The sequence below is a fragment of the Terrapene carolina genome, unplaced genomic scaffold (genome assembly GCF_002925995.2).
Source record: "Terrapene carolina triunguis isolate 2854851 unplaced genomic scaffold, T_m_triunguis-2.0 Scaffold88, whole genome shotgun sequence".
In the NCBI taxonomy this organism is placed as follows: Eukaryota; Metazoa; Chordata; order Testudines; family Emydidae; genus Terrapene; species Terrapene triunguis.
This window is the reverse complement of record NW_020664439.1, coordinates 14,012,056-14,023,778: the sequence shown is the minus strand read 5'-3', so window position 1 is coordinate 14,023,778 and position 11,723 is coordinate 14,012,056. Positions and strand designations below refer to the sequence as shown.

At 41.4% G+C, this 11,723-nt stretch overlaps 1 protein-coding gene across 1 annotated transcript in view; it reads left to right on the top strand.

Annotated features, from left to right (window-relative positions):
• The window catches only part of WDFY1 (WD repeat and FYVE domain containing 1), a 58,832-nt gene extending 50,770 nt beyond the window's left edge, over positions 1–8,062 (top strand). The window contains exons 7-10 of the mRNA XM_026649906.2: positions 1,903–2,004; positions 2,916–3,046; positions 3,855–3,963; positions 5,711–8,062. Coding sequence (XP_026505691.1) covers positions 1,903–2,004; positions 2,916–3,046; positions 3,855–3,963; positions 5,711–5,770 — 402 coding nt within the window. The 3' untranslated portion in view covers positions 5,771–8,062. The remainder of the gene's footprint in view (positions 1–1,902; positions 2,005–2,915; positions 3,047–3,854; positions 3,964–5,710) is intronic.
• Positions 8,063–11,723: the final 3,661 nt, after the last annotated feature.

The window sequence follows — 11,723 nt, the reverse complement described above, 5'->3', positions numbered from 1 at the left end:
CCCGCCAGGGGCTTTCCCTGCACAAGCGGCGGAACAAGTTTGGGAACTACTGCTCTAGAGCAGTGAGGAGATGATGATTTTATGGAGCTTATGTTTTTTTGTTTACCAAGTTAAAGAACAAAGTATAGACTAGGCAGTCTTTATGCACTAGAGCTTTTTTAGACCCTTGTTGACAGCATGGTGAGGAAATTCCCAAAACTAGTGGCATAGATTTTTAGTGGGAGTTTGGATTAAACTTTGGTAGTTTTTTAATAATGTATTATCCATTGATTTATCTATTTTCTGCCGTTAAATGGAGATTGAGAAATAGAAGCAACTGAACCAATAGTGGAAAACCTAATGGGCAGGAGATGAAAACAGTGGCCCCTGAAACTGTTATCACATCATTATTGAAATGGAGACAGTCTTTCATTTTGACTGGATCAATACTCTCTCTTAATTGATTTGTCAACAATCCTGGGTAATCAAGAATTTGCTACTCTCCTTTTATTGATGTATCTATTGTAGGAAGGTCCACCAGTGTGATGGAAAAGGGAATGTTAATGGATATCACTTACTGTTTAGTCTATTGGGGAGATGGAGCATTATGGAATGTGGAGAGACCCTGATTCAGCAGTCAGTGTGGGTAGTCAGGGTTATTCTGAAATCTGAGATGGGAAATGACTCCCCATAGAACAGTGTGTGTCTCTCTCTTTCTATTCTCTTGGGCATAAGTGCAATATTGCAGTGGTGTGGAATTTAAGGGAGTTAAACTAACCTTGAAATAGCTTCCAGGGTATATGGTCCTTATCAGATGCATGGGAATATTTACCCAACACATAAGGAGATGCCCTAAAACTGTTATGTATCGTCCCAAAAATGTACCTTACTAAAAAGTGCAAGTATTAACTTCAGAGTTATGCTTTGAATACTCTGCTATAGCACAGTAACATCTGAGGCTAGGTCTACACTACAGCGGGGGGTCGATCTAAGATACGCAACTTCAGCTACGTGAATAGCGTAGCTGAAGTGGCGTATTTTAGGTCGACTTACCTGGCTGTGAGGACGGCGGCAAGTCGACCGCTGCCGCACCGCCGTCGACTCCGCTACCGCCTCTTGCCGCGGTGGATTTCCGGAGTCGACGGTAGAGCCATCAGGGATCGATTTTTATCGCGTCTTCACTAGATGCGGTAAGTCGATCCCCGATAGACCGATTTCACTACCCGCCGGATTGGCGGGTAGCAGACGTGCCCTGAGAATGTTAGTACTACTTAGCATGTCTATAGCTCACATCATCTAGAGAGCCCAGTATAGTCAAGCAGAGGCCCATACTTACTTGGAGTGAGGGCAAGTGAGTAGGTGGATGCAGCTGATAAAAGTTCTCTTAATTGCTTTAAGTGCTGCAGCCCCAGGAAAAGGACATGATGAGAGTGAGAGCTTGAGGGAGTAATTGATTCACTGTAGAGTTTCTGTATCTGATTACTTTATAGCCATTCAGAATCATCCTGGCAGCAAGACAGAGGGATCTGCAACTCCTGCAGCAATCTAATAAATCAGATGCGTCTTAGCAGGTTTTCTCATTAGGGCAGTAACAAGAAATGCTATGGGGTAAAAACTGTGAGAGAAGAGCACAAAGATCTTAGTAACTATAATTATGACTCTCTCTTCTGCACACAGCTCAGCATTGAATTCTCAAATTGCTTTTTGAGTGTGGCCAACTTTCGCACTGAATGTAAAGCAAGTCAGGTTTTCTTGTGTATTGTTTGTAATGTCCATAGCTGATAGAGGGGGCTCCTCTTGATATTTATTTAAATATCCATTGTACATCTATCTTCATTTAAAAACAAAAATGAAAACTTGAGCTGTTCATAACCTTGTTGATTTGAATGTGTTAAGAGTATTTATTTCTCTCTCCCCCGCTAGGCTCCTCAGTGGTTAGAAAGTGATTCTTGTCAGAAATGTGAACAGCCTTTCTTCTGGAATATAAAGCAGATGTGGGACACAAAGACACTAGGGTTGAGACAGGTGAGGATGTGGTTGTAAATCACTCATGGTGGTGCTGTTTGTTGTGTAGAGAATTTGGTGTCAGTGTTCTATCTTTATACCCAACCCCTTCTTCCGCACTTCTAAACTTCAACTCCAATCCATTTTTGAAAAGGAAAAAATGAGTAGAAAGACCTAATATAAAGCAGTAGAGGTCAGTGGTGTCTTCATTGCCAGCAAAGTATTGTGAATAAGGAAATCTCAACTTGGTGCTGAGAAGTTACCAAGTACAGTGAAGAAAAGCATTAAATTGGGTTGTCCTGTGTGGGGATAATGGGGTTAAAAGAAAGTAAAACCTGTCTTGACCACAAGTGTGCATGTAAGAAAGAGCTACAGTTAGTAAACACTGAATGCACGAAATGGCCTAAGAGCTTATACTGGCAAATTACTACCAAAATGTTAGCCTTAAATTGAGCACGTTGCGGTGTGCTGAAGCACTAATGGCCTTGCCCTCCTTCAGTTATGCCAGAGTGTGAATCTCTTGGAAATTTTGAAAGGAACTTTCACCTCTTAAATGTTCCAGGGGAAATCCACTCGCCCGCGCGCGCGCACACACACACACACACACACACACACCCCCCTCTTGATGATCGTGAAGGCAAGAGTATAATGAACATCTTTCATTTGTAAGGTACTTGCCCTCAGATCTGTTGGAGAAAAGAGATGTAGAGTATATGGGTAAAATCCGGGCCCTATTGGAAGTCAATGGCAAAATTCCCTGGGGCTGGCATATAACCCAGGGATTCTTGGTCCTTGGTTACAACTGGTTCTGAAAGGTAACTATCATAGGAAGTTACATAATTGTTTTTGGTCATCCCTCCTGTTGATTTGGGAGTTCTCAAGTAACACTTCATGTCCTGAAATGTCCATCTTATTTTAATTCTCCTGTGAAGCATCACTGCAGGAAATGTGGCCAAGCAGTGTGTGGCAAGTGCAGCACTAAGCGGTCCAGCTACCCAATCATGGGCTTTGAGTTCCAGGTCCGTGTCTGTGACTCTTGCTTTGAGTCAATCAAAGATGAAGAGTGAGTATGCTTAAAGATCTGATGTTGTTCCATCACTGACTTTGTACACTAAAGGCTGAAACTTCTGGAGGAACCTAACTGGTGGCTTTAAGTTCTCTGTATATGATTGGTTACAACTCTGGCAGATGTGGCTCATCTGTATGTAATCAGCCTTTTATTAAATGCCAGAAACTACATACCATGTTTATAATCGATGTGTAAATAAGCAAATCTCACTTATGTATCCGATACCTTCAAGTTCTAATATGCAGCCTTCTCACTTTGAAAGAATATACATAAGGTACTAGCATGGAAAAATTATTAACCTCTATCTTTCACAAGGCAGCGAAGAACATTGATGACTCAGTCAGGTTAACTTGCTTGTATTACATTGGTGGTTCTTTCGGGGCTGCTTTGCACACATTTTGAAGGGAGAAGAGGGACAGCAGGCACTCGCTTAATCTAGTAACCAATACAGCTGGATGAAAAGTTGACTGACTTGTTGGAAAGTAGACTTTACAGCTGTTAAATGTTAGAAGCAAAGAACTGTATTCTTCTCTACCATATTCCTACTTTCCTTTGTGCTGTGTTGAGGGACTTCCACAAATCAAGTGGGAGTCCAGGTAAGCACATGTCACTCCTGTAATTAGTATACTCTGGGCAGAGTTTACTGATTATTTCATTGTCATGTAGGTAGGCAATGTTGTCGGGTTTGACGTACTAGCTTTTCAGAAATTTCCCTGTAAATGCTTTTTGTATTGCTGCAATGACACCATCTGGTTTTAATGTCTAATAGATGGTTTTTATTTAAACTGTTTTCTTTTGCTAGTCGTACTTCCCTGGCAACTTTTCATGAAGGAAAACACAACATTTCCCATATGTCTATGGACATTTCTAGGGGACTAATGGTGACCTGTGGGAGTGATCGGATTGTGAAGGTAGGTTTACTCTTCTCTACAGGTTACATAACTCACTCTTTTACTTTGGGTTTTACGATATTAAATAGTTTATGCACTCAGTCAGTTAAGGTGACACTTTCTTTTGCCTTTGCTAGTGGTTGCAAACACTTAATCAAGCTGGCAACTTGATGCTTCGTGGACAGCAAGAGTTAAGCCTGAGTCAAAAACTTAGTAGTATTTAATTATTGTAGTGAAGGACAAAGACTTTCTAATAATCAATCCCACTACTGTCATTCAGCCTATATGGTGAATATGCAGGAAATCCCCATGAATTAAAAGAACTGTTTGTATAGTTTGAGTAGCAGAGTCTGTAAAGCACCATACATTAAGGAGATATGGTCCCTGCTCCCAAGGAGTCTGAAATCAAAGGGTTCATTGAGCTTCAATCCCATTGAGTTTCAATGGGGAACTATTCATGTCATTGAGGTTTGAAGGACTTTCCCTACATTATGATACTGTAGTTCATTTGTTTTGCACATGGTCAAAGTATGAAGTTTCTATAGATAACTGGGCTCTTCAGACCCTAAGAGGGATGGATCAGAGTTCTCTATAATCACAGTGATTTCCTAGAGATCCTCCAGTCGTCGTGAAACTGTTTTCAGTCTCATACTAATCTGATTAAGACATGAAATTAACTGCTATTTAGAGTCTGAGGCTTCCAAATGAGGAACTTAATCTCAGCTAGCTCTTGCTGATAGCATACATTCAGCAAAGGGGTTTGTCAGCACATGCCCAAGGACTTGCATTTTAAAATGTTTTGCTTTAATGCCCATTGTGTCACTCCATTTGAGATGACTGTAGAGGAAATTAAATATGTCTGGATGCAGTTTTGGGATTTAATTGTGAAACAGTGACATCTTCAGGCTCACAAATATCAGATCAAGTCTTTACTTCTCAAATAGAGTATTTCAGCACTGCACCCTGAGAAATCTGTATGTGTTCAATTGCCATGATGCAAATATTATATTAGTGTTGCCAGCTTGATATTCCGCCTTCCATCTGACACTACCTAACTTCCTACTGTCTGATACCTGTCTTCATTTCCTCCTGTTCCCATGTCTCACTATGCTTTGTCTCATCACTACTGTGGCTGGCTGGGCAGGTGAGAGGATCTTGACTGTGCCAGTATGTTTGCCTAGTGCCTGCAGGTGTATCCTGCAGTGTCGGAAAGCATGGAACACTCCTGTAACACACATTAGACAAAGCAAGTGGAGTGCCACAAGCAGCAGTTCGGAGCACTGCTCATATAACCCTTGGTCACATGTCCTATCTCTGGCTCTACTGCACTGATACTCAATTTCCTGAAGTCATAAAATCTTTTGATCATATGCTATACTGTGGTTACACTTCCTGCAGATACTAGTAATGAAACAGCCCAGTAACTTTTATACTCTTCCACAGACAGGCTTATGAAACAAAACAATTTTGGCTTTGGAAACCCTCTTCATTAATGTTCTATAGCTCTGTAACAACGTGCTGTGCAAGGTAGAATCCTTTCTTCAAACATAGTTTGGCTATGTTGTTGGTTCACAAGGCTAGTATAATTTTTAGAAGGTGACCAAGCTGACAATAAACAGCGCTATTTCAGTATCCTGTTGAATGCTGATTCTTTTAGGGCATATTGTTACACATGTAGCCAAAAGAATATTAGAGTAGGTCTTATACTCTTGATTTTAATACTATATGATTTGCTGAGTTGTTCCCCACATCTTGTTTTTTCTTATAGATATGGGATATGACGCCAGTAGTTGGTTGCAGCCTTGCAACCGGCTTCTCTTCACGCTGACCTAGGACCTGACAGGTTCATGCACCTTATGTACAGCAACATGCACCGAATGAATGAAATCCCTCCTAGGAATATCGTCACAAAAGCACTGATTGCTGGATCCTTTTTCTCTTGCTCTTCCAGGATGGACAGTTGCCTTAATAGAGCAAAGCTCTTCTATAGGCTTCAATGGGAATCACCTTGATGCAGAAATGCAATTTCCCAGCCTGTTGATGTAACATAAAATGGCTTACCTGCAACATGACACTGCGATAAAAGGATCTGTCATAACTTGGTTTACATGTAGTGTTAACAATGTGCTTTCTCTGCTGAAATATCTTGTATAGTAGCTAAAGGATTATCAGAGTAAAATGAGTTTAGTTTTTTCGAATTTGTGCAAATAGTAAATACTTACTGTCCCTTCCAGTAAGCAGTCCCCCATTGAACTCTTTGCCTGGGTGCAGCTGTTTAGGCTGCCTCCAAAAGGAGTATTGGTTATAACTTTGGAAGAAGGAAAGACTTATTTTTTTAAGCAATGTTTGAATTAAGGGGCAGGTGTTCCCTCTCTCTTGAAGTGGCAGTAAGAGTAAATGCTTGACATAAGAGATCCTGATCTACTGGCTTTCTTGGAGTGTCGTCTGCAAGTTCAGTTATTGGTAAAACTACTTTAAAATGATCTGTTCTGTTCAAATAGCTTCCGAGTGTCTGTAAATAATCCCAGGCTTTTAGACATGCTGAAGCTATATTTATTCCCTCTTCTTGGCTAACATATAACTAGTGAACTTTTGTAGCTGTTATTTAGTAGATAAGCTGCTCATTCTCAATAGTGAAGGCAGCACACGATATGTCACAAATCACACATGCTCATACAGTATGTTTACAGTGCTGTTAAAATGGGGGGCTATGCAAGCCTGTTGTCTTAGCTATAATCGCTAAAATAAAAAGCCCCTCCTACATAACTTTAATGAACTAAATTTTTATGTGGAAAAGCTTAGTTCCCCATTTATCATGAGGAAACTATATATAGCTATAGCATTAACTTAATTACCACCTTGTCTTTGTTTTGAAGAAAAATTAATATTAAACATTTCTAAAATTCTCTTCTGAAGCAATAACTATGAAGTTACAGAATATTTCTTGGGAATAGTCTGCCTGAGTGCAGATGAGGGCTGTTAATCTTAAATGCTATGTGCAGTGGTGGTCCTTGCCGTTATAAGCTGAGTGAGGAGGTCTGACGTTTTCGTTGATTGCACGATTCCAGCTGGCATTTACAGTGAACTTTTAGGGAAATATTGCCATGTACGTTGGTCTGTCAAGTGCATGAATTACCTACGTTCCATAAATATTAGGATATATGTAATGCCATAAGGTTGTCATACAAGAGCTTATCAAACAGTTTGAAAATGAAATTCATTTAACTTTATCGTGATGTGCCATGGAGTCGCAAAGGAGATGGGAGTTCATTGGATTTTCATAAAAACTGATGTTATAGTGTATTATGTAGTGAGGGAAGAAGTATGTGCAGGTCAGCTCTTTTTGCTGCCATTGGAGGTGATATGTTCATTCTTGCAGAAAAATTGAGGTATTGGAAAGAACTGCAATGTTAGCCTTGCAGCAACAACCAAGTGGTGCTGTTGACACTACTGAATTAAAATCATTGTCATATACTTTTGATATGCATTTATAGCCCGTTATAGCTAGTGTATGCTAATATCATGGGATAGTAATGCGTCATGATCTTATTCAGTTTGCATTTAAAAAACAATAAGATGGTAGATTTCCATGCCACTAAATACCATCTCTGGTATATTCTGGATTCACATATTTTGGAACTGGCTTTATGACTAACCACTTTATGGGCCCTCTCCAGAAATATTTTGCTAAAGGATATTTTTTTTAGCTTACTAATTCTTCACACTTCTCATAGCGTCCCTCAGAAACTCGCGTCATGCTAGTGTTTGATTGTATTATCCTCTCAAATTTGAAATCTGAATGAGTAAATGCTAATTCAGAGCTTTTGGCAAGTCTGTATTAGAAAAAGAAATACATTTGTTCAATGATCTGAAACTCTATTGAAAAGAATATGTTGAATGTTTTACATTTGAAGAGTTACATTGATTAGTTCGGTTCCTTGCTACACGATGGAAGGTTTTAGCGTGAAAACAGAAGTCTTTCCAAAACTATCGTATGAAATATCATTTGTGCCAGAAAGGACCTGAAGTTAGGTAATGAGCTCATGTAAATCAGGAACGAAACTGACATTTAGGAGAGAGGAATGAAAACACTGGAAGAGAAAATAAGAATCATCCCCCCCCCCCCCGCCACACAACTCTTTTGTTCCAATCACTTGGTTTAATAGTAAAGATTAACAATAAGAGATCTGTGAAAACATTCTTCTCTGTGGTTCTCTCTACCCAAAAAAATCAAGATGGGTTATATATTTACAATCCTTTTAATCAATACCTTATTTAGATTACACTGCAGCAAAAGTAAAACTTGGGGAGGTTTGGAGCCACATTGTAAGTTATGTGCCTCAAAGATTTGGGGGTGGGGACGCACACCACCTATTAACATGAACAGGAGCTATGCACCTGCCTTGGGAAATTAAACTATGTAGATTTGATAATGAATTGTATGATTAAATGCTAGTTGATTTAATTTCATTCTGTCCCCTACGTCAGTCTGTGCTACTGGGATAATCCCTTTCCAGCAAATAAAGAGTTAGCACCCACGAGCATCAACTTCTTTGGATGTTCTCTTGCAAAACAAATTGGCAATTTGGCTATCTAGCACCTCTCCCATATTTAGCATTTAACTTTTCCCTTGCCTGTGAATAATTCTCCAATCTGGCAATCACATTAAGGTTTTACCACTAGATAATCTATAATCTGCTACATAGCTTTTAAATTTAACAAATATATTTTCTAAAACAAATATGACATTAACGTAGTTATAGCATCACTTAGATATAACAAGGTGATTATGGCTGGCAAAACATCAGTTGGTCACAAAAATAAACCTTGAGATTTAACAAACCAGTCATGCACTGAAGGATATATTGCTTGTGTAAAAAAACCAAACATATTTTTGAAGAAACATACTGTTTTGTGCAATTTAAAATACAATAACTATTCCAGTGAGTTCAAATTTGCAATTGTTTAGAAGACTTATTTTGAAGCATTACCAATTTCTTTTGTATGGCCTTTTTTCATTGGAGGAGCAAAGGGTACCATTTAATGTATTTTAAGTCCTTTACCAGCTGTGTTTCTGCAAAGTACTGTACCCCACAGAGTTTAGAGATGCTAGATAAATCTTGCTCCTGCTTCTGATTTTTAACTTTGAATACACGTATAATAAAATTTCTTGATAGTCACTTAATTTATTCTGATGACCCATCTTCAATTTGTCTTCATTGTTGCAGGAAATATTGGTAAATAAACTACACACCGTGTTCTTATGCTTGTGAACAGGTGGAGTAAAGCAGGATCCAGGCTTTTGGCTGGAAGGTATCCTTTAGACCCACAGTTGGAATCAGATGATTTGTAAAGGTGCCCCATACCCAGAGACTAGCGCACATTGGCAGGATGGAGCCCGTAGCACAGGGGTCTCAAACGCGGCCCGTGGGGTTATTTTCTGTGGCCCGCGAGCTCCTCGTGGCCCCCCCACCCTCCCCCAGTGTTTACCTAGAGCGACTCTGGCCCGACGCGCACTGGGGGCAGGGCAGGCTCCCTGCCCTGCCCCTGCGCCACTCCGGGAAGCGGACGGAACCTGGGGAAGGAGGGACGCAGGGGTGTGTGGCTGTTGCTTCAAGCACCGCCCCCAGCAGCTCCCATTGGCCGCGAATGGGGAACCACGGCCAATGGGAACTGCTGGGGGCGGTGCCTGAAGCAACAGCTACACACCCCTGCGCCCCTCCTTTCCCAGGTTCCGTCCACTTCCGGAGCGGCCCGGAGGCAGGCAGGCAGGGAGCCTGCCCTGCCCCCCGACCCCTCCTGCAGCTGCCCTGAGCCCCCTGCCGCACCCCTCCTGCACCCCACACCCCAATTCCCTGCCCTGAGCCCCCGCCACACCCCTGGGGGCAGGGAGGGGGCAGAGTTGGGGTGGGGATTTCAGGGAAGGGGTTGGAATGGGGGCAGGGAAAGGGTGGGAAGAGGTGGGGCAGGGCCTCATGGAAGGGGTGGAGTGGGGGTGGAGTCAAGGGCAGCGCCCGGGGGGGGGGGGGATGTGTCAGTAAATGCAGCCCTTGGGCCAATGTACTAGTCCTCATGTGGCCCTCATGGTCATTTGAGTTTGAGACCCCTGCCGTAATAACACCACTGAGCAGCTGCTAATCAACTCTAGCCTTGCTGGCCAGAAGCAGCTGCACTGCAGAGTGGAGCGTTTTGAGGAGAACGCAGACTTCTCCCTCCCTACCCGCTCACTTCTATTGTCCAGTTATGCCAGAAGAGGATATCTCTCCTTGCCCCTAATGGAGTTGCTTCTCCTACATCATGCCATGCTGGGAGATCTTGCCTATTGATTGGCTTACTGTCAAGAAAAGAGCCTTTCCAAAGGTTGGAGGGAAATGTGCATCCCTCTTGGGTCAAGTATATGGGGGAGGGGCGAGCACTGCACTTCCATTATGTAAAATAATTGGAAATCTATTTGTAAGCAGTGTCAAACCTGTCAGATTTTAAACTCCCTTGATTTGAAATGCATAGAACAGTGGTCAACCTCTTCCATAGCAGGATTCCCCTTCCTTTTAGCAGTATGGGTCACAATCCCCTGACAAGTTTTTTTTCATGACCCCAGATTGAGAATTCTCTCCCCACAGCTTTGTGTACTGAAGCACTTGCAAGAACGGGTAGTGTTAAGGCTTGAGGCTTCTTTTGTAGTTAAAATGTAGTTGAGCTCTCTACTCTGTTGGTATTCGGTGCATAAGATGCAATCAGACTAAGCCTGAGGACTCTACATTTTTATTTTATACTGTATTGTTCTTCCTGTTGGTTCTGAGAAGAATCTTGTTAACCATGCAATATAGTACCTCTAATGTTTCAACAACAAGACTGTTACATAAAATGACCAGTTTAGCTTACGATTTCTATTACTCTCTCCCCACCCCCTCCGAAAACAACATTGATAGGTCCTGCAGCAGCTCTGGGCTGTATGTAAAAATGTCTTTGCTCTTTTTCAGTTCAATAGGGGGAAAAATTGGCTGAGAACAGGTCAGTTCCCACCTCAACCTTCCTGTAAATTAAGTTTTAGCTAACATGATCTTATTTAATGTAACCTCTGCAGGCTCTGTCATAAGACAAGTCTGTGTGTCTTGTTTGTAAATGTGATCGTACTTTGTATAGTACCTTGATCTGGTATTTCAGTGCTAGGCTTTCAGGTTCCACCCTCACCATATATTATTGCAAAACATATTTAGTACTTTGGTGTGTGAAATAAACCATCAGGCATAGCTTTAAAAGAAATGCACAGACTTAGAATACCTACACTCACCTCAAACAGGATCCTGAATTACAGCAACTTTCCCTTAGTGCACTAGATGGGTTATGTTCTGTCATATCCACAACCAACTTTAGAAGAGTTCTTCAAAAAAATTTATTTTTATGACTGATGGCTTAAAAAAATGGTAGATTCAGACTGGCTTAGTTAATCATGAGAAGAATTTTCATGTATCTGAACTCTACAGAAAACAGCAAATTACTGCCAACTTATACTAATGACTATAGTAGCACTGCCCTGAAAACAATGATGAAATGCCTGCTCTTTTATTAAGTCTGTCCTCTGAGGCTTTCTCCTAGATGTGTTAGGGGAATATCAGCTGCAACAATCAATCCTAGTGAGCCTTTCGTAGGACCTGTACTGAAGGAGGCTTTATAACTGCACATATACTAGTAGTTCAGCTGACTAACAGGGGGAAGCCCACAAGTGGTTTGGCATGGGCTGATCCCTACCAGGACCTGGGTGTGCAAACTCATGTTTTTCA